Source organism: Littorina saxatilis, linkage group LG3 (assembly GCF_037325665.1).
Source record: "Littorina saxatilis isolate snail1 linkage group LG3, US_GU_Lsax_2.0, whole genome shotgun sequence".
In the NCBI taxonomy this organism is placed as follows: domain Eukaryota; kingdom Metazoa; phylum Mollusca; class Gastropoda; order Littorinimorpha; family Littorinidae; genus Littorina; species Littorina saxatilis.
The window spans coordinates 70,350,820-70,370,355 of record NC_090247.1 but is presented as its reverse complement, the minus strand read 5'-3'; the positions used below and the strand labels follow the sequence as shown (position 1 = coordinate 70,370,355).

The 19,536-nt window shown below is 43.1% G+C and overlaps 1 protein-coding gene across 1 annotated transcript in view; it reads left to right on the top strand.

Moving 5' to 3' along the window:
* The window catches only part of LOC138963139 (acetyl-CoA carboxylase-like), an 83,895-nt gene that overhangs the window by 49,818 nt on the left and 14,541 nt on the right, over positions 1 to 19,536 (top strand). The window contains exons 32-46 of the mRNA XM_070335172.1: positions 5,692 to 5,907; positions 6,418 to 6,516; positions 7,453 to 7,524; positions 7,969 to 8,060; positions 8,685 to 8,811; positions 9,313 to 9,468; positions 10,827 to 10,973; positions 11,451 to 11,582; positions 12,232 to 12,369; positions 12,830 to 12,950; positions 15,481 to 15,578; positions 15,962 to 16,072; positions 16,685 to 16,828; positions 17,444 to 17,564; positions 17,992 to 18,185. Coding sequence (XP_070191273.1) covers positions 5,692 to 5,907; positions 6,418 to 6,516; positions 7,453 to 7,524; positions 7,969 to 8,060; positions 8,685 to 8,811; positions 9,313 to 9,468; positions 10,827 to 10,973; positions 11,451 to 11,582; positions 12,232 to 12,369; positions 12,830 to 12,950; positions 15,481 to 15,578; positions 15,962 to 16,072; positions 16,685 to 16,828; positions 17,444 to 17,564; positions 17,992 to 18,185 — 1,968 coding nt within the window. The remainder of the gene's footprint in view (positions 1 to 5,691; positions 5,908 to 6,417; positions 6,517 to 7,452; positions 7,525 to 7,968; positions 8,061 to 8,684; positions 8,812 to 9,312; positions 9,469 to 10,826; positions 10,974 to 11,450; positions 11,583 to 12,231; positions 12,370 to 12,829; positions 12,951 to 15,480; positions 15,579 to 15,961; positions 16,073 to 16,684; positions 16,829 to 17,443; positions 17,565 to 17,991; positions 18,186 to 19,536) is intronic.

The following is a 19,536-nucleotide window of genomic DNA, read 5'->3' as shown; positions in this document are numbered from 1 at the left end:
CATTTGGGGATAGTTTTGACACTTCTACACACATATTTGCCTGTTTTTGGATGTCAGTGGCTTATAAATGCCTCCAAATCGATATTTAATCAACCTACCATGCTCTAAATAAAGACAAAGGACGCTATAATTGACCGACTTTTCAACAAGAATGACAGCATAATCCTTTACAGAACCCCATCATGTCGTATAGCGTTCGAAAGGTCACTGTGTCTATTCTTAAACCAGCTTCTAGGTTAAATCATGTTGGCTAACCATGAAGTTTAACCAGAGATCTGCTACAGTATCTCTGGTTTAACACGCAATTCTTTGGGCGTACACAAGAAAGAGGCTTCTACCAATCAGAAGTCACTTTCAAAAACTTCCTTGGTAACAATGTCCGTTCTCGGCTGAAACAGCACTCGTGATTGGTCGAAGCGGTCTTAAAGGGAAGTAATGCCGCTCTATCGCTTGTGTTCGTATGTTGCGATCATAGATCTATCATTCTATGGTTGCGATTGACTGCGAACATGGAGAAAAGATTAGCGTTTCTGCTAAATTCTTGCAAAGCAGGAAACATTTTCGATGCGGAAGGAGAAGAATTGAAGTCGTTGATTGACGATTACTTTCTCTCTGACGGGAATCAGTGTAGTGAGCGTCCAGAAGGCGATAGCGAGTCAAGCGATTGTGACAGTGAGAGCGACGATGACGAACGACGTCGAACTGAAAACCAGCTGCCTGACAACTTTTTTCTGGCCGAATCGGAATTTGACGATGTCGGAGAAGAAATCGAGGAACCCATTGTTCGCATCAGTGGACCAGGCGACGAGCAAATGGACGACTGTAATGGTGTACCGCCACCAGAGTTGCTACGAATGCTGAGGCAGTTTTCATGTAACTGTAAACAGATTAAGGTAAGCTCTTACTCCTTACCCCTTTTCTATCATTTCTTCAGGTGTTGTTTTCCTCCATGTTTTGAATGACTGCACATGATTGTATGCCGGATGTGCTTCTCATTTTCAAAGAATGTGTGTGTGTGTGTGTGTGTGTGGGCTACCAGTAAGTTCGTCACACGGTAGATTCGTCACCGGTCCCGGTAACTTCGCCACAGTAACTTCGCCACAGTAGTCCGAGTTTCTCTGCCTCCTTGACAGTGAGGTTGAAGTCGTGTGTGTGTTAGTGAGTGTGTGAGTGTTTATGCGTGTGTACGTGCGTGTGTGTGTGTGTCATGTCAGTGCGTTTTAGTGTGTGTGTGTATGTGCGATGGTCAGTGTGTGAGTGTTTGTCAGTGCGTGTGTACGTGCGTGTGTGTGTCGTGTGTGTGCGTGCGTGTCATGGATGTGGGTGTATGTACGTCCGTGTCTCTCTCTCTCTCTCTCTCTCTCTCTCTCTCTCTCTCTCTCTCTCTCTCTCTCTCTCTCTCTCTCTCTCTCTCTCTCACACACACACACACAGAGACACACACACACTCTCTCTCTCCCTCTCTCTCTGAGTCTCTCTCACACACACACACACTCTCTCTCTCTCCCTCTCTCTCTCAGTCTCTCTCTCTCTCTCACACACACACACACACTCTCTCTCTCCCTCTCTCTCTCTCTCAGTCTCTCTCTCACACACACACACTCTCTCTCTCTCCCTCTCTCCCTCTCTCTCTCTCTCTCTAAAAAATGTGAATCTTGAATCTCTCCCACAAATCAAACATCTGAAAGCATATATAAGCTCTTTAGCATAAACATCCGCCCACCCCTGCCGGTAACTTCGTCATAGGTGACGAATCTACCGTGTGACGAACTTACTGGTAGCCTGTGTGTGTGTGCTGAAGGCAGCGTGTGTTTTCCCGTGTGTGTGCCTGTGAATGTGTGTGAATGTTTGGCCATGTGTATAATTATGTGTGTGTGTGTGTGTGTGTGTGTGTGTGTGTGTGTGTGTGTGTGTATGCGTGCGTGCGTGTGTGTGTGCATGTGGTGTGTGGTGCATGTGACTATACATGGGACGGGGTGAACCAATATTTTGTGTATGTATGTCATGATTCCAAGGTCTTTGCAGCGTTGCTATTTTGTTCTTGTTTGCTGATTCTGTGTTTACCTTAGACCAAAAAAAAATAGTCTGTTTACGGTAACCCGACCGACCCTATTTTTTTCGCGCAACCCTAGACTTTTTTGGGCATTTGGGAAAAAAAAAAAATATATATATAAATCTTTTTTTTTTGTTTTTTTGTGCAAAATAACGTAAAAATATGGTTTTTTGGAAGAAAAAAAAATAATAATAATCCCGACCTACCGACCCTATTTTTTTGGCCTATGTTACCGTAAACAGACCTTTTTTTTTTTTGCCTTAACATAATGTAAGTTGTGTATTATGTATCACTAATTTTAGTACTGATTGGGCGTCTGCTGGCTATGTATGCTTGTGTTCAAAAATAAATAATAATTACAGATTTATTTGTAATGACACTGCAGGGCACTGTGCATTCAATGTGTACGTGTGTTATTCGTTTTTTTCTACATTTTTTGTATTTCTTCAAAACTAGATTCAATTAATTTTAGTCATAACATATCAAAGATAGAATTATTACAAGTCACACCTATTATTGACCAACTATTAGCAAAGGAAAGTGAGTGATCGTGTTATGTGATGATTGATATTAATTTGTTCCAGGACACCCTCAAGTTATGCAGACCAATGACGGATTTGTGTTGGAGGTGCCAAAGCAACAACACCAAGATATTTCGCGGTGCAAACCTGACCGACGAAGAGAAGGGTGAACTTATGCTGTAGCAACATCGACACTTGAGTATAGTGGTTGCAGAGCGTCAATTCTACAAGGATGAAATAGCCCAGTGCAAGACGGCTGTCCAGGGGATTGGATTGACCGCTCTCACGGAGACTGCCCCAAACTCACGCCCCATTGCTGTTCATTATAGCTTTGATTTTGCGCAGCAGGTGCATCTTCCAAGTAACGCTGCACAACCGGGCCCAATGTATTTCCTGGTGCCGAGGAAATGTGCCATCTTCTGTGTCAACTGTGAGGCCATCCCTCAACAAGTCAACTTTCTTGTCGACAAAAGCGTCAACTGCAGTAAAGGGTCCACTGCTGTAATCAGCTACTTCCACTTCTTCTTCGAGAAATACGGACTAGGAGAGCAAGTGCTCAGTCTGCATTGTGACAACTGTTCAGGGCAGAACAAACATAACTTTGTAATGTGGTACCTGATCTGGCGCGTCATGAAAGGCCTTCACACAGAGATCAATGTACACTTCATGCCAGCCGGGCATACACAGTTTGCCCCCGACTGGGCCTTTGGCCTGCTAAAGAAGTTTCCGGCGATCCGAGGTGTCCTGCCGACAGCCTCGATGATTTGTGCGAGGTCGTGCGAGAGAGCACAGCAGTGAGCCACGTTAACATTCCACAGCTAGTCGACAGGGAGGATGGCTCTACTCTTGTCAACACGTACGACTGGCAGACCTTCCTCAAGCTAGCGTTCAAGCGCCTGCCTGGCATGCTGAAGTTTGCCCACTTCAGAATGTCACACCAGCACCCTGACTGTGTCTTTGTGAAGATGTCTCTGGCTGAAGTTGAGGAGCAGCGGAACCTGCTGGTCAGCCGGGAAGCTTTCTGAGCCTTGGCAGACATGCCACTGATTCTGCCCACCCCCGGACTCTCGCGTGAGCGAGAAACATACCTGTTCCCCCAGATTCGTGAGTTTGTGCGCGAGGACAAGAGGGATGTGATGTGTCCACCCCCCCCCCCCCCAACTAACCTGCTTTCTATCTACTCATAGTATATGGTTTATATTGTAGTACATTTTTGTGTACACTACATTGGCTACACACTGTGATGCTACCGGGACTTTGTGGCAGTAAATGTTTTCAAGTTTAAGGATGACATTTTAAATAATGGAACTGGCTTGACTTCAGATCTGTGCAATCATGAAGTTCATTGTGTTTATTATTTGGATTGACTTGTGAATCAGGATTATTGAGACTCTTTGCTTTCAAACCTGTAGTGTGTAGTTGAAGGATAACGGTAAGGAATAGCAAAGCAAAATGCTGATACAAAAATTATTAGATTATAAACTTACCTCTGTTCAAAGTATTTGCCAGTACATTCGTCTGTTCGACCTGGTTCTCTGACAGTTACAGCTGTTGCCTTCTAGACTCAAAGCTGCACCCCCCCCCTCTCTCTCTATCTCCCTCTCTCTCTCTCTCTCTCTCTCTCTCTCTCTCTCTCTCTCTCTCTCTCTCTCTCTCTCTCTTTTCTGTTTCGGTTTTCAGTGGGAAAATTTTGCTTGCACTACTTTTTCCTTAGTTTTATCTTCAATTAAATTGTATATTTATTGTATGGAGAACAATCGACTTCAACCATTCTGATTCGTTTGAAATATTCATGTTTTAATGAGATTGATGTATCGTTCATATTTAAGTTCACTCAAGTAACCACAAATAAAACCCAAGTGAGATCAGTACTCTGTGACTTATTGTTTCGGTTCGTAAAAATGAACTTTAATAATAGGGCCTAATACTTAAAATATCAAGCTTATGCTTTACAAACTAAGACAATGAATTATTTGAGAGAAGGTTTAAGTTGCACATGGCTTAAAAGCATTATGTATTTTATGGAAGAGCATGGATAATTTTGACTACTATTTTGGTGAGACCTAGTTTCTCGAATCACACTATCAACTGTACTTTAAAAATCTCACAAATCCTACAGTGATGCAAAATCACCATGGAAACAAGCATAACACTGTTGTTTAGTGTACTCTGTACACATTTTATTCCATTAGAACGAAATTTAAGCATGGTTGCTAGGGACTCTTCGCTGTTGAATGTGTCCAAACTTTAATCCAATTTCCTCAAAATGGCCGCCATTAATACCCGTATTTCAAACTGCTCCTGAGTCTTCATTTTTGGGAGTATCCTTTTCATTCAAACATCACATGAAAGCTTGTTTTCTAAGCTTTCAGATGATATGCATATCTAAAATTTTCCAAAAATCGGGTTATCTACCATTTTGTCAGATCCGGTCACATTTGTGCTAATTATGTCTGTTTGACATGTGGAAGGCTCTGTGTTTTACAACACAAGTGTACACCATTGTCTGGTATTTTATTATTTTTTATTTGTAGCATTTTGAAAGCTTCAGAGATTCTCGAGATCAGTTTTCAGTATCATTATCACTATGATTTTTAGAGTTCAGACTTTGTTTTTACAGTCTGGTGATCTCATGCCTCAGATTGTTGTCAGCAAAGTCTCGGAGCTTGGAAACATGAATATATGCATACATGAAAAAAGGGGGGAAAATGGGTAGCGTCAAACTGTATGGCAGCTGGCTTTCCCCAATGAGAAAGCAGCCCGAATTTCCACGAGGGTAACCTCACAGGACGATATGACACAAATAACAAATACCCGGTAGCTCAGTTGGTAGAGCACTGGACTTGGGATCCGAGGGTCTAGGGTTCAAATCCGGGCCGAGGCAGACATGGGTGAGGCTTAGAGACGGTATCCATGTTCCACTCCCGTGTCACCACAGTGGCACATAAAAGACCTCGGTCATTCTGCCATAAGTGCAGGTGGCTGATTACACCTAAACCTGGGTAGGGCAACTCTGTTGCTGCTGGCTTTCCACTGGGAGGAAGCAACCTGAATTTCCCAGCGATGGGACAATAAATTAATAAAAATGAAAAATATCCAATGATGTGTGTGTGCCAGTTCTGTGAGGACCAGATCTACCGTCACCTGGAGCCGGGCCTGGCTTTCCAGCTGGAGATCAACCGTCTGCGCAACTTTGACCTCGTCAACATTCCCACCGCCAACTACAAGATGCACCTCTACCTCGGCAAGGCCAAGGTCGCCAAGGGTCAGGAGGTCACTGACTACAGATTCTTCGTCCGCGCCATTGTGCGCCACTCGGACCTCATCACCAAGGTGGGTGCTTGTTGTAATGATGATCAAGTGTGGTGTGCATGAGAAAGTGCCCAAACTGGGTGAGAACCAAGCGCGGAGTTGGATTGGTTGGAATTATAGTTTGTTAGAGATTTCAACCAATGTGACCCAGTGGTTGGGTCCCACCCAGTTGGGCACCTTCTGGTGCACACCACCCCTGAATAAAATGTGGCAAGATTGATGAGTCGGTCATTGTTGAGCAGCATCTTTTCATCGTAGATTGTGTTTGCTTGGAGAAGTATGAGTGTTGGTAATCAACTGTAGATGCGCTTTTGCAAAACTGCTCTTTCATTGGTGCACTTTCTACACCAGTTCCAGTTTGCGTTAAACCTGTGGTTCCTTGTTTACGTGGTTTTGCTGCGTACGGAGTGTGGGTTATTGGAAACAAGTACGTCACATTTATGGTCGATAGCCTCGTTAATGTTCTTGTCTCATCGGGTTGCTTCTTCATGCCAGTAGCCTGACTTTGATCTGCGTGTTATTCTATTTCAGGAAGCGTCGTTTGAATACCTGCAGAACGAGGGGGAGAGAACTCTACTGGAGGCCATGGATTCCCTGGAAGTGGCCTTCTCCAACCAAAACGTTAGACCGGTAATTGGTGTTGTGCACTTGTTAGTTTATTTAACAGTGAATATCAGTACAGCCTCCCTTTTGAGACCCCCAAAATGAGAGAAATTCTGTCGTAAAAAGGAGGGAGTGTTAAAATGGGGGTACATTTACTGAGGTTGCCAAGAGAAAATCTGAAAAAGTGACATCTTTAAAGGGGTGTTTCATTGTACAACATTTTGGTTTGTTCATTAAGAATGGTACACTTGTTGGTTTTGTGTTTTTGGTTCATGGAACAGTGGATGTCACAGTACAGTGGAACCTGTGTATTATAACCACACAAGGGACCAACATAACTCGTCCTCAAGGACAGGTGGTTGTTATGGAAAGTAATTATATAGGGAATAACCTCGTCAGGGTTTCTTTGGGGTGGCTGTAATGGGCAGGTGGTTGTTATCAAGAGGTGGTCGCCAGGGCAGTATCTACACAGGGCAAGCATTTTGTGGAACTGTTGGATTATGGACAGATTTGTTTTACATTGTACTTAATAGATATAATTCATAATATTGTAATGACTATGTACATGTATTTGCTAGCTATGAAGTGATAGTGTCCATAAGATCAGCGACTGTCTGTTTGGGAACATGTATATTACGATGATGGGAGGTTACTTTCTGTGTGAAATGTGTGGAAATGCTGATAATAACTTATTGAGTGCAACTGTCCCACAGACTTATCTCCACATCTAGGTGTTTTAGAGAAGGGCTTTAGGAAAGATTTGGCAGTTGCCCTTGGTGGATAAAGATGAAACAGAAGATGATATGCCCCCCTGGGACCAACAAAAAAGCTGGTCTGTCAACAAGCCACCAAACATGTGAAATTATTCATATTGATGTTCATTTGCTATTTTAGAGTATTGCAGTGGAATCAGTTGTGTTTGTTTTTTATGATTGCACGCCAAGTTTGCTGTGATTGTTTCAGTGGGCCAAGACGGACTGCAACCACATCTTCCTCAACTTTGTGCCCACTCTGACGCTGAGTGAAGCCGGAAAGGTCAGTGCTAGTACACACACATGTTTATGTCGCTCTAACTCGCCACCTTGCATCTTGCATGCAAGATTCATCGACCATTTTCAGATAAGTTCATAATCTGTATCATAAGTGTTTGTCTGTCTGTCGACGTACTATAAATGTAATGTTTTGTTTTGTCATAAATTAAATGTTTCAATATTTGATACACAAAGGTAAGGAAGCGCTCTAAATGCATACAACATGTGTAATGGAGTAAGTGAGAGTTATTCGGAACCAGTCTCCTGGCACCCGAGAGAATAACAAGCATTGAAATGAACAAGTGACTTTCATCCTCTTTTTTTTATTCTCTTTTTTTATTCTCTTTTTTTTATTCTCTTTTTTTTATTTATTTAATTTTTTTTAAATGTTTCAATAACCCACCATTGTTGTGTTTTGATCATTACAAGACGTGATTGTGTGTCATAGCTTGTGGAGACGGTGCGGACCTTCATCATGCGCTACGGCAGTCGCCTGTGGAAACTCAGAGTGCTGCATGCAGAGCTCAAGTTCACCATCAGGTACGTCTGCTCTCTTGTCATTCAGACATGTTAGCCTCATGTTTTAACAATAAGGTTGTCCCATAAAACAAGCGTGGTAAGAAAATGTAAATTGCTTAAACATTTTGTTATTTCGCTGTTCATAAAAACCCAGAAGTTAAATTTATGTTCATCTGTTGCTGTATATTTTTATATTAGCTTTCAGTGATTGAGAGAACTTTCTTATTTCTGTTTTGTTTTAATCACAGTTGCAGACTTCCATATTGCTACATAAGTAGGATGGCTCCACCATATGGTTTTTGGTTGAGAAAAAAACCCCAGGAGAATAAAGTGCTCAGATCAGAATAGCGGTGAGAATTTATATGGAGCCAATCTGAGGCAATCTCCCAGTAGGCTGTTGAATAAGCGATATAACATGAACCAGTAACTCTCATAACTTTTTTTTCTCAGAATTTATGTGGAGCCAATCTGAAGCAATTTCACAGTAGGCTATTGAATAAGCGATATAAGTTTTATAACGTGAACTAATAACTCTCATAACTTATTTTTCGAAATTTATGTGGAGCCAATCTGATCCAATCTCCCAGTAGGTTGTGGAATAAGCGACATAACATGAAACAGTAACTCTCATAACTTTTTTTTCAGACTGACCGGGGGTCTGAACGGTACAAACACCACCAGCTTCCCCATCCGTCTGTTTGTGACCAACGAGAGCGGCTACTACCTGGACATCAGTCTGTACCGCGAAGTTACCGACAGCAGAACTGGACAGGTAATCCTCATGATCCACCTTTCCTTCAATATCTGTCATTGTGTTCAATGTGTATGCGCTCAATGTCAAAATGCATTGGAATGTCTAAGTTCTGCGAACACCTAGAGGCAGAATGTTAAGTGCACTGCATGTGGACTGTCATTAGAGAATTAGACATAATTTCCAAATCTGTGTATATTCATGAATTACGAATTTGATCACTATCATTCAAACTGAAGGGTCACTAACAACGGGCTCACTTTTACAATGTATGATTTAACAACAATAACAACTCACATGTTCGTACACACACACACGCATGCAGACACACACACGCACGCACGCACGCACTTGCATACTTTCTTGGCGTAAAATTTGGCAGATATCAGTGGAGATGTAATGATGTAGTAATTATTCCGGTGATTCTGAATATGGTATATGACTGGTAAATGTGATTCAGAGATTTGTTTTATGTTTTAACTGGCTTTGCAAATGTGACACGAGAGATATGGGTGTGTACAGATCATGTGCGAGTCCTACGGGTCCAAGCGCGGCCCGCTGCACGGCCTGCTGGTGTCCACGCCCTACGTGACCAAGGACCACCTGCAGCTCAAGCGCTTCCAGGCTCAGTCCAGCGGCACCACCTACGTCTATGACTACCCTGAGATGTTCAGGCAGGTAGGTTGCATATCCTTAACAAATTATTATTATTATTATTATTATTGTGATCATTTTTATGCGCCTAATCTAGATATAGCCCTAGGCGCTTACATATTAATTTCTGCCGTTTGAAATGGAATTTTTTACAGACAGACAGACAAACAGACATTTTTTACACACAATATATAACGCATTCGCAAATGTCAGCAACTATAAATTAAATCCACCCCACACATGTATATGAGTATGCTTGAGTTGTTAATGCGAAAGATTGTGTATGAGTGCGCCTTGAGTCGCTTTGTGGTGAGATATGTGCGCGTTATAAATTCTCGTAGTATTATTATTATCATTATTATTAAACAAAAATCAACAAACATCAAAGAAATAATGTTTTTAATTGCTTATAATTGTTCGTAGACATAGTGGAACATGTCAGAAACACACATGATGTACAGCAATGACAAGTGAAGAAATGGTATGTGATCAAATGGAGTGACTGTGATATAGGGAGCAGCAGAAAAGACAGGATCAGGCATAGTGTTTGAGAAGTACAGTGGAACCCTCAAGTTAAGACTCCCTCCCTTCCAAGACACTGGTTGCTCACATTTTGTTTCTCTCAGACTCTGTAAATGTACCCCCAGTTTAAGACTCCCTCCTAGTTAGGACCCAATTTTCTCAGAATTTGGAGGTCTCAAAAGGGGGTTCCACTGTAACAGGATTCTCAGTCAAACCAAATAGATATAACGTATAAATAAATCGTGCTTAACTTGTGTATTTTTGTTGGAGTTGTGTCAGCTATCTGGAGTGAAAGAGAAAACCCTCAGTTTTCTTCTTCTTCTTCTTCTTCTTCTTCTGCTGCTTCTGCTTCTGCTTCTGCTGCTTCTGCTTCTTCTTCTTCTGCTCCTGCTCCTGCTTCTGCTTCTGCTGCTTCTGCTTCTGCTTCTTCTTCTTCTTCGCTCCTTTTAGACATCCACTCCTGTGGCATGCATGAATGCTGCAGTCTTCTTTAGGGCCACCAGGTTGCCAAACAGCTTCTCCTGCAGGTGGTCATATGTGACTCATGCAGAAACCAAAAGACAAATCAATCCATTCACATTTTCATCTGTATCTTTGCTCCTCACCAGGCCTTGATACAGCAGTGGGAGAAATACGACAAGCAGTACGGCAGTCACTAACACACTGTACATTCCATGTCTTGTCCTCTCCAGGCCTTGATACAGCAGTGGGAGAAATACGACAAGCAGTACGGCAGTCACTAACACACTGTACATTCCATGTCTTGTCCTCTCCAGGCCTTGATACAGCAGTGGGAGAAATACGACAAGCAGTACGGCAGTCACTAACACACTGTACATTCCATGTCTTGTCCTCTCCAGGCCTTGATGCAGCAGTGGGAGAAATACGACAAGCAGTACGGCAGGAAGGAGGAGAGGAACCCGCTGGACATTCTCACCTGTGTGGAGCTGGTCCTGGACTCCAGGGAACACCTGTGTAAACACAACAGGCTGCCTGGGGAGAATGAGGTGAGGAAGATGGAGAGTGTGTGGAATATACACAATACACAATATTTTATTTCCCAAGTTTGGGAATTTGTTTTGACAATTGCGGTTTTCACTCCATTCATTCCAGCCAAGCACACCCAACATACGCAGCTATAAAACAATTGAATGACATCAATTGAAACACATGCGTTGAAATGAACAAGATAATCACTATATAACATCTTCTAGCGTCAGTCACATATGCAGTGTAGGTAGAAAGGTGAGACCAAGTGTTGTGCTGTCTGGAGAGGATAACAGCTTTTTTCCTGCAGTGGCAGCTGACTTTATATTCACAATCTGTACGTTTTCAGGGAGTAAGTCTCTTCTTATCATGGTAGGAGGTGGATGAAGGACAGAAAGAGGAATGCAGGACAGTTGTTAGAATGTAAGTGCGACGCTATATGGTATTGCAAACCAAGTCGAGAACGTAAGGTCAGAATGAGTTTCTCTGTGTTTCAGATCGGCATGGTGGCGTGGAGAATGACGCTCAAGACGCCAGAGTTCCCCGACGGTCGTGACATCATCGTCATCTCCAACGACATGACGCATAAGATCGGATCCTTCGGACCTCAGGAAGATCTCCTCTTCAAGGTCAAAAGTCTTAGTTTTTTCTTTTTCAATCACAGATTGTACAACAAGGCTTATGGCTAAAGTATTAATTTCTGACAATTGTTGATATATATGTCAGCCAGGCACTCGCAATCTTCTTCAGTTTCTTTGTAAAAATGAGAGAAGCAGACAAAGCAATGCCAAACATAACTGAAAAGAATGAGATCTGATTGAAAGTAAGTTATCATATGACATCCAACCTAATTGAAAAGAAGTAAATCTTTTGGAACACAAGAGGCCAGCTCATTGAAACGTACTGTATAACCACCAATGAAAGAACAAGGTCAAATCAATGGGTCTCCGGGAAAACCTCAAATCTCCCCTCATGAAGGAGATACAAGATTTTACAACGCCTTTGAAATTTGACACTTTTGTTTTGACATACCATTAATACATTTTACATAAACTGTTTTGGATTGCCTCGCTGGCATCTTGCAGGTGAGTTTGGTTGACGATTTTGAGATAAGTTGATTATCTGTGTCATAAGTGTTTGTCTGTCTACTTCAAAGATCAGTGGGTCGACGTACTGTACATGTAACGTTTTGTTTTGTCAACAATTAAACGTTTCAATAACCTACCATTCTTGTTTCTGTATTTTGAAATTTGACGTCGTTTCCCATGCTATTTTCAGAAAGCGTCAGAGCTGTCCCGCAAGCAGGGCCTACCCCGTATCTTCATCTCGGCCAACAGCGGAGCCCGCATCGGACTGGCTGAGGAGATCAAGTCGCTCTTCCGTGTGGCGTGGGAGGACCCCGATAAACCTGACAAGGTAATGCTGCATGGAATGTGTTGATTGTCATGTCACTGACTAATAATCTTACCTAACAGAACACAGCATTCATCTTACAAGAACTAACTGCAGAGCTTGATCATCTGCTAATCACAGTTCTATGCATACACAACAAAAGATATGCTTATTTTGATAAAGATCCCAGAGTCACAGTGAAAATTGTGATAAGAGAGCGTAAAAATGAAAGGATTAAGTACAATCATTTTCTGATGCTAAGTTGCTGCTTAACTTGTAAGTCAACTTCAAACAAAAAGAATAACTTTCCATTTGTTATACACCGTTAATGCAACTGCCAACTCCTCATTCTTTGTCCTACCAGCAGATTGCTTTCCTTGCCCCTTTCTCCTCATTTCTGTCAGCTGCACTTACAGCACTCGCTGTGGAGGCATTTGAAACACAGGTACATGTACTCATGCTAGCTTTGTTGTGTGTGTGACAGGGTTTCAAGTACCTGTACCTGCGTCCTGACGACTTCAAGAAAGTGAGCTCCATGAACTCGGTGAGGGCAGAGCTGATCGAGGACCAGGGCGAGTCTCGCTACAAGATCACCGACATCATAGGTATGCTACACTGAAAGGCCAACTCCGCCTCGTGAAAACAGTACGCCTCACCGTCTCATATCTGGTCAGGCTTTTGCATGGGATAAGATCATCTCTCCACTTGGACACAAACCAACAATGAACAGCCTGGGTGGGCTTTGTGCACACTGGGCTTTTCTTTAAAGAATTAATTTCATGAAAAGCACTGCTGCCTTTTACGGAAATTAATTCATGAAAAGCACTGCTGCCTTTTACGGAAATTAATTCATGAAAAGCACTGCTGCCTTTTACGGAAATTAATTTCATGAAAAGCACTGCTGCCTTTTACGGAAATTAATTCATGAAAAGCACTGCTGCCTTTTACGGAAATTAATTCATGAAAAGCACTGCTGCCTTTTACGGAAATTAATTCATGAAAAGCACTGCTGCCTTTTACGGAAATTAATTCATGAAAAGCACTGCTGCCTTTTACGCAAATTAATTCATGAAAAAGTTCAAACTTAACGCAGTAAGTATTGTCAGGGTGTTGATGTTTGGCATGAGACCAAGTGGAAGGATGGTTTTATTCCATCTTAATGCCTGAGACAGTGGGACAAACTGTTTTCATGAGGCGGAGTGGACTTTTTATGTTCCTTCACTTACGTTTCCCGCTTGACCCATTTCAGGTGGCAGCCGACGGGCGCAGTGGCGTGGTGGTAAGACGTCGGCCTCCTAATCGGGAGGTCGTGAGTTCGAATCCCGGTCGCTGCCGCCTGGTGGGTTAAGAGTGGAGATTTTTCCGATCTCCCAGGTCAACTTATGTGCAGACCTGCTTGTGACTTAACCCCCTTCGTGTGTACACGCAAGCACAAGACCAAGTGCGCACGGAAAAGATCCTGTAATCCATGTCGGAGTTCGGTGGGTTATGGAAACACGAAAATACCCAGCATGCCTACTCAACGAAAGCGGAGTGAGCTGACTATGCTCTCAGAGAATAGTGTGGGGAACCCAAATGGGCAAACGAGCTCACACGTAACCAGAAAAATTCTGGAACGCTGAAGAAGAAGAAGAAGGTGGCAGCTACCCTAGCATAAGGCTGGCTTAAAATGTACAAATGAAACTATAGGGCTATAAACAGTGACATGCGTCATTATCTGGGCATTCACTGACTTGAAGCCTAGCAAGATGATAAAAGAAATATTCATGTTTTGGGGACTGATATCAAGACTTGCTGCTAATTGACATAATCATGACATTGTTATAAGTTGTTTCAGAAGCCATCTTGAATGAGCTAGACAAAAGAGAATGTTAAGTAAGGGGTAGTGCAGGCCTGCCTACCCTTACGATTTGGGCGTAATTTACTACGATTTTTATTCCAAACTACGCCACTACGCTTTCCGCGATGGAAATACGATTTTTAAGAAACCGAAAGTACGATTTTTCGCATTTCGTCCCGATATAAATCCGATCCGTATTTTTGCTCTCGTCGTGCTTTGCGAGCTTTGTCGGATGAGACATTGGAGAGTCTGCTCCTCCTGAAATCAAGATCAGGAACCTTCGGCACCAGGCAGTACAGCCAAGCAGAACTTGGCAGATTTAAGTCATGCTATTACAAGTCTTTGAAAAAGCCCTCTACCTCCAAATAAACTCTATGCTCATTCAGCAAACTCTTGATTACACTAATGGTGGAGCGCTGGTTATGTGCGAGGCTGATTTCTCGAGATGTGTGACCACATGACATATTTTGCTTTCGTCATCCTAGATCGTTTCCCAGTGCTGTGTTCTAGGGTTGTTTTGATTGACTTCACTATTTGAGAAAATCAATGACATTTTACTTTTGCGAAGCAACTGAATATGAACAGAAAGTGTGCAGAAGAATGTTTGTGTCCTGCAAGTGGAAGACTTTATGAACAACTATTTCTCCGTTGGGAGAAAAATGAGGATGTCTACAGGCAAGGTAGTGTCATATTCTTTATTTGGGTTCTCCATTTAGTAACACCCACCGATGGCCGTTACTTTTGGCAACGAAAAAGTACTCTTTCTACCACCAGATTACTCTTTTTGGCTGGGCTCATTACTCCTTGTAATTTTTGGGGTAGGCAGGTCTGGGTAGTGGATGTGTGTGTGTTGGTGTGTTAGAGAGAGAGAAATCAGCAGTGGATGATATTGCAAATAGATACATTTGATAATGATTGTAATTTGAATTCACAGAACAATTGACCTTGTACTATGATGAAGTTCTTAGTGTTCTTAGGGGGGCCCGACAGCTCAGTGGATAGAGCACGGGACTTGTGATCCTAAGGTCGCAGGTTTGGACACGGGTCAACTTTATGTGCAGTTACTCGGAGACAGTATCCGTGTTCCACCCCCGTGTCACCACAGTGGCACGTAAAAGTCCTCGGTCATTTTGCCATAAGTGCAGGTGGCTGATTACACCTAAACACGCATACACCTGGGTAGCGCGACTCTGTTGCTGCTAGCTTTCCACTGGGAGAAAGCTACCTGAATTTCCCAGCGGTGGCACAATAAAGTAATGACAATGAAAGAGTGTGTGCGGGGTGTGTTCAATCAGGCAAGGAGGAGGGTCTGGGAGTTGAGAACCTGAGGGGATCCGGGATGATCGCGGGCGAGACGTCCGCTGCCTACGATGAGGTCGTCACCATGAACATGGTCAGTGGATCTTTCTTTTTTTTTTAATCTGTGTGAAATATGTACTTGCTGTCTTTGAAAATTTAGAACAAATACATGTCATGGTTGCAAAAGGAGGAACGTGTAGCCCCCCTTTTGAGATCCCAGTCCCCCCCCCCCACCCCCCACCCCCCACCCCCAATTTAAGACCTCCCCCCTTTTAAGACCTTGCTTTTTCATAACATGTGTTAATTCACCTTCATTTTAAGACAGCCTTAATTTTAAGACCAGATTTTTGGAGGTAGTGATAAAGGGGTTCCACTGTTTTGACTTTTTACAACCCATAAAAAGTGGACAGAGTTATTTCCGAACATGGTCTATTCTCCACGGTTTGTTAAGACAGGTGTTGTTACCTTGTTCACCAGGTGACGTGCAGAGCGATAGGTATCGGAGCCTACCTGGTGCGACTGGGACAGCGTGTCATCCAGGTGGAGAACTCGCACATCATCCTCACCGGTGCCTCTGCCCTCAACAAGGTCAGATACTCCTCATTAATGATATATATTACCGATACATGCACAGCCTGGTGGTGACCTTACAAGTCATTTTCTACTGCTATGTTGTAGTCACCATTGTTCATCATCTACAGATGGTTTGAAATTATTAACCTTCACGGGATCCCGCTTTGGACCACACAGTCCGGACGATGTGCAACCCATACTTAGAAAAAGGAGGATTCAACGTAAAAAGTATGGGTCGTACATGACCCACGCCATTCAAATAGGATCGATGAACGTCTCACCGCCTCATGCAGAGTCTGGGTTGTACTTGACCCACGCTATTCGAACAGGGATAAAGACAAAATTCCGTGTCTAGTTCCATATGGGTCTGTGCAGTTCAAATTAATTCGTTTGTTTGTTTCTTTACAAAGATAATTCTTCAAAAAAAGGGTCCATGGGAAGGTTCTATTGTGTTTGAAGATCACATGAAGTCTCAATCAAAAAACACAAATAGTCTCAGAGATGCAGACACTTTTGTGAGGCTCTTGGTCACCCATGACCCAGGACCCAGGACCCAGGACGCACAGTGACGGTTAGCCTCTACTGCATTCATGATTCTAACTGTCCTGTCTGTCTACCTGTGTACAGGTGTTGGGTCGTGAGGTGTACACCAGCAACAACCAGCTGGGCGGCATTCAGATCATGTACAACAACGGTGTCACGCACGCTGTGGTTCACGACGACTTTGCCGGCGTCTACAAGATCTTCCAATGGCTCTCCTACGTTCCCAAGGTGGGTGGACACTTATAATAATAATAATAATAAATGAGCATTTATATAGCGCAACATCATAACTTTACAATTATGCTCTTTGCGCTTGACACATTTAAAATTAAAACACAGTTATACAAGCATTTACATCTACATTCATAGTCAACAACGCTTAATTAAAAGCATACACCTTCAAACATACATTACAAAAGATTCTTCCACTAACTAAGTAATAAAAACATGAATAAAATAGGTGGTGAAAAATCACTAAAACAACAAATAACACTACATGTAGCCTACTGATGGACTGAGAAAACAAAATCAGGGGTTGTATTTCCTGAAGAGGTGCGTTTTAAGTGCTCTGATGTACAACAGCTCTCACGTGTCTATTATTTTGTGTCTCACACATTTTGCAAGGAGGCTAACTGTGTCTCACATATTTTGCAAACTAATTACATGGGTAATGGAAATAATCTGTGTGGCATTGACTAATGATTTTTCTTGAACAAACTTTCCACCAACTACCCTTTCTTGGTTTCTTAAATGCAATCTTTGCAGATCCATGTTAATGATTTACATATTTCTGTGAGTACACCAACACTCTTGAATGAAAATGTGCGTCTTTACCCCAACCAGGTGCATGGAGGTCGCCTTCCCATGCTAGAGACGATGGACCCAGTGGAGCGTGAAGTGGCCTTCATGCCGACCAAGGCGCCCTACGATCCCCGCTGGATGCTGGCCGGCCGTAAGATGCCAGGTGAGTACGGAAGGCCACTTAGCATAGGGCGTCATCGTACAAAAAGAAATCTTCGAAATCTCCAAACCTGTTTGGACTTCTGGACAGGGAAATCCTTTTGTGAAATGATCTCAGAGCCCTTTGGCGATTGGTCAATGCATTTCGGTGCTTGAGTGCCAACATAATGTTAGTCACACTTGATGTTAATGCTACTTGAGTTTCACATCTAATTAATGAACTTCGTGTCCCCTGGAATCGGCGTATGGCTGCCTGAATGGCGAGGTAAAAACGGTCATACACGTAAAAATCCACTTGTGCAAAAACATGAGTGAATGTGGGAGTTTCAGCCCACAAACAAAGAAGAAGAAGAAGAAAAAGAAGTTTGTGTGGCGCTCGTTTTCTTGTCAAAAGACGACTGACTTGACTGTATTTGTCATTTCATCCCCAGGGCCTCAGCCGCACGTGCAGGCAGGATTCTTCGACGTCGGTTCCTTTGACGAGATCCTGAGCTCCTGGGCCAAGACGGTGGTGGTGGGGCGTGCCAGGCTGGGCGGCATTCCTATGGGTGTGGTCGCCGTGGAAACCAGAACTGTGGAGGTGGAGGTGCCTGCTGACCCTGCAAACCTCGACTCTGAGACCAAGGTAAAGCCTGTTCTTGATATACGCTGCGTACAGCTGCATGCAGTGAATTTCACTGTGCAGGGTTTGCTTTGAGCAGTAGAAAGGTGTGTCCCGTACAGTAGATGCTGATTGGTTGGCTGGCAATGACGCATTGAAATGACATGTTTTAACCTTGTGTGAACATCACAAGTCTGACGATATTTTTTCGAAACTGGGTTCCAGTCTAGATCTCTGGCACCATTGGATGCTTTGTGTTATTTTTTTTGCAAAATGATGTGGCGCACCAAGGAGAAATTTGTTGTGGGATTGTGTGAAGTGAGTTGGGGTTGCCATTCCTTTATCTCTGACATCATTATGAAAGAAGACACAAATAGTCGGTGCTATGGTTTTGTGTCTGGTGCTCTTGAACCTCACATAATGTTAAGTGCAGGATCTTGACACAGGCTGCAGAACCCCCCGCGGGTTAGGGGGAGCCCCATGTTGGTTGGGACGAGAAAGAATTTACCCGATGCTACCCAGCATGTCGTAAGAGGCGACTAACGGTTTTGTTTCTCCTTTTACCCTTGTTAAGTGTTTCTTGTATAGAATATAGTCAATGTTTGTAAAGATTTTAGTCAAGCAGTATGTAAGAAATGTTAAGTCCTTTGTACTGGAAACTTGCATTCTCCCAGTAAGGTCATATATTGTACTACGTTGCAAGCCCCTGGAGCAATTTTTTGATTAGTGCTTTTGTGAACAAGAAACAATTAACAAGAGGCTCTATCCCATCTTCCCCCTTTCCCCTATCCCATCTCCCCCCTTTCCCCTTGAATGGTTGAAAACGACGTTAAATTACATTCTTATCCCAACTCACATCAAGCAATTTACTCCAGTTTAGTGCTAGGACGCTGAATAGCATCGCCTTGGTAACAAGGGGAGGTCACCCTAAAAAAGAGCTACCTTGACCCCTTATCATGACAAAGTCACGCGTGACTTCCTGACCTTGCCGCCATCTTTGAATCATTCACTCTCCAGCGATCTGTGTCTACAGACGTGTTTTGATTTTGCTCCGGCTTTCAGCCGGTTTGTCTGACTTCTGCCTTTGTCAGACCCTGCCTTGGTACTTGCACACGGTCCCTCTGCTCCTACTGTGTGTTTGGGTGAGCTTTTTTGTCGTTTGTTATCGTTTTGTGACTTAGGTTTGGTCAAATACTTAGCTTTGTTTACATTTTTTCCGTTCGCCATGTCGGATAAGGAAAGAATAAAAATGCTAAGTTGGTGGCCGAGCCTTCTCCCACAAAGAAGCCTTCTCGTAAGTCGTAGAGTTCGGCATGTTAAGCTTTGATTAAAGTCACAGATCCTTGACTAAATCCTCGTTTGATGTGCGATAGAC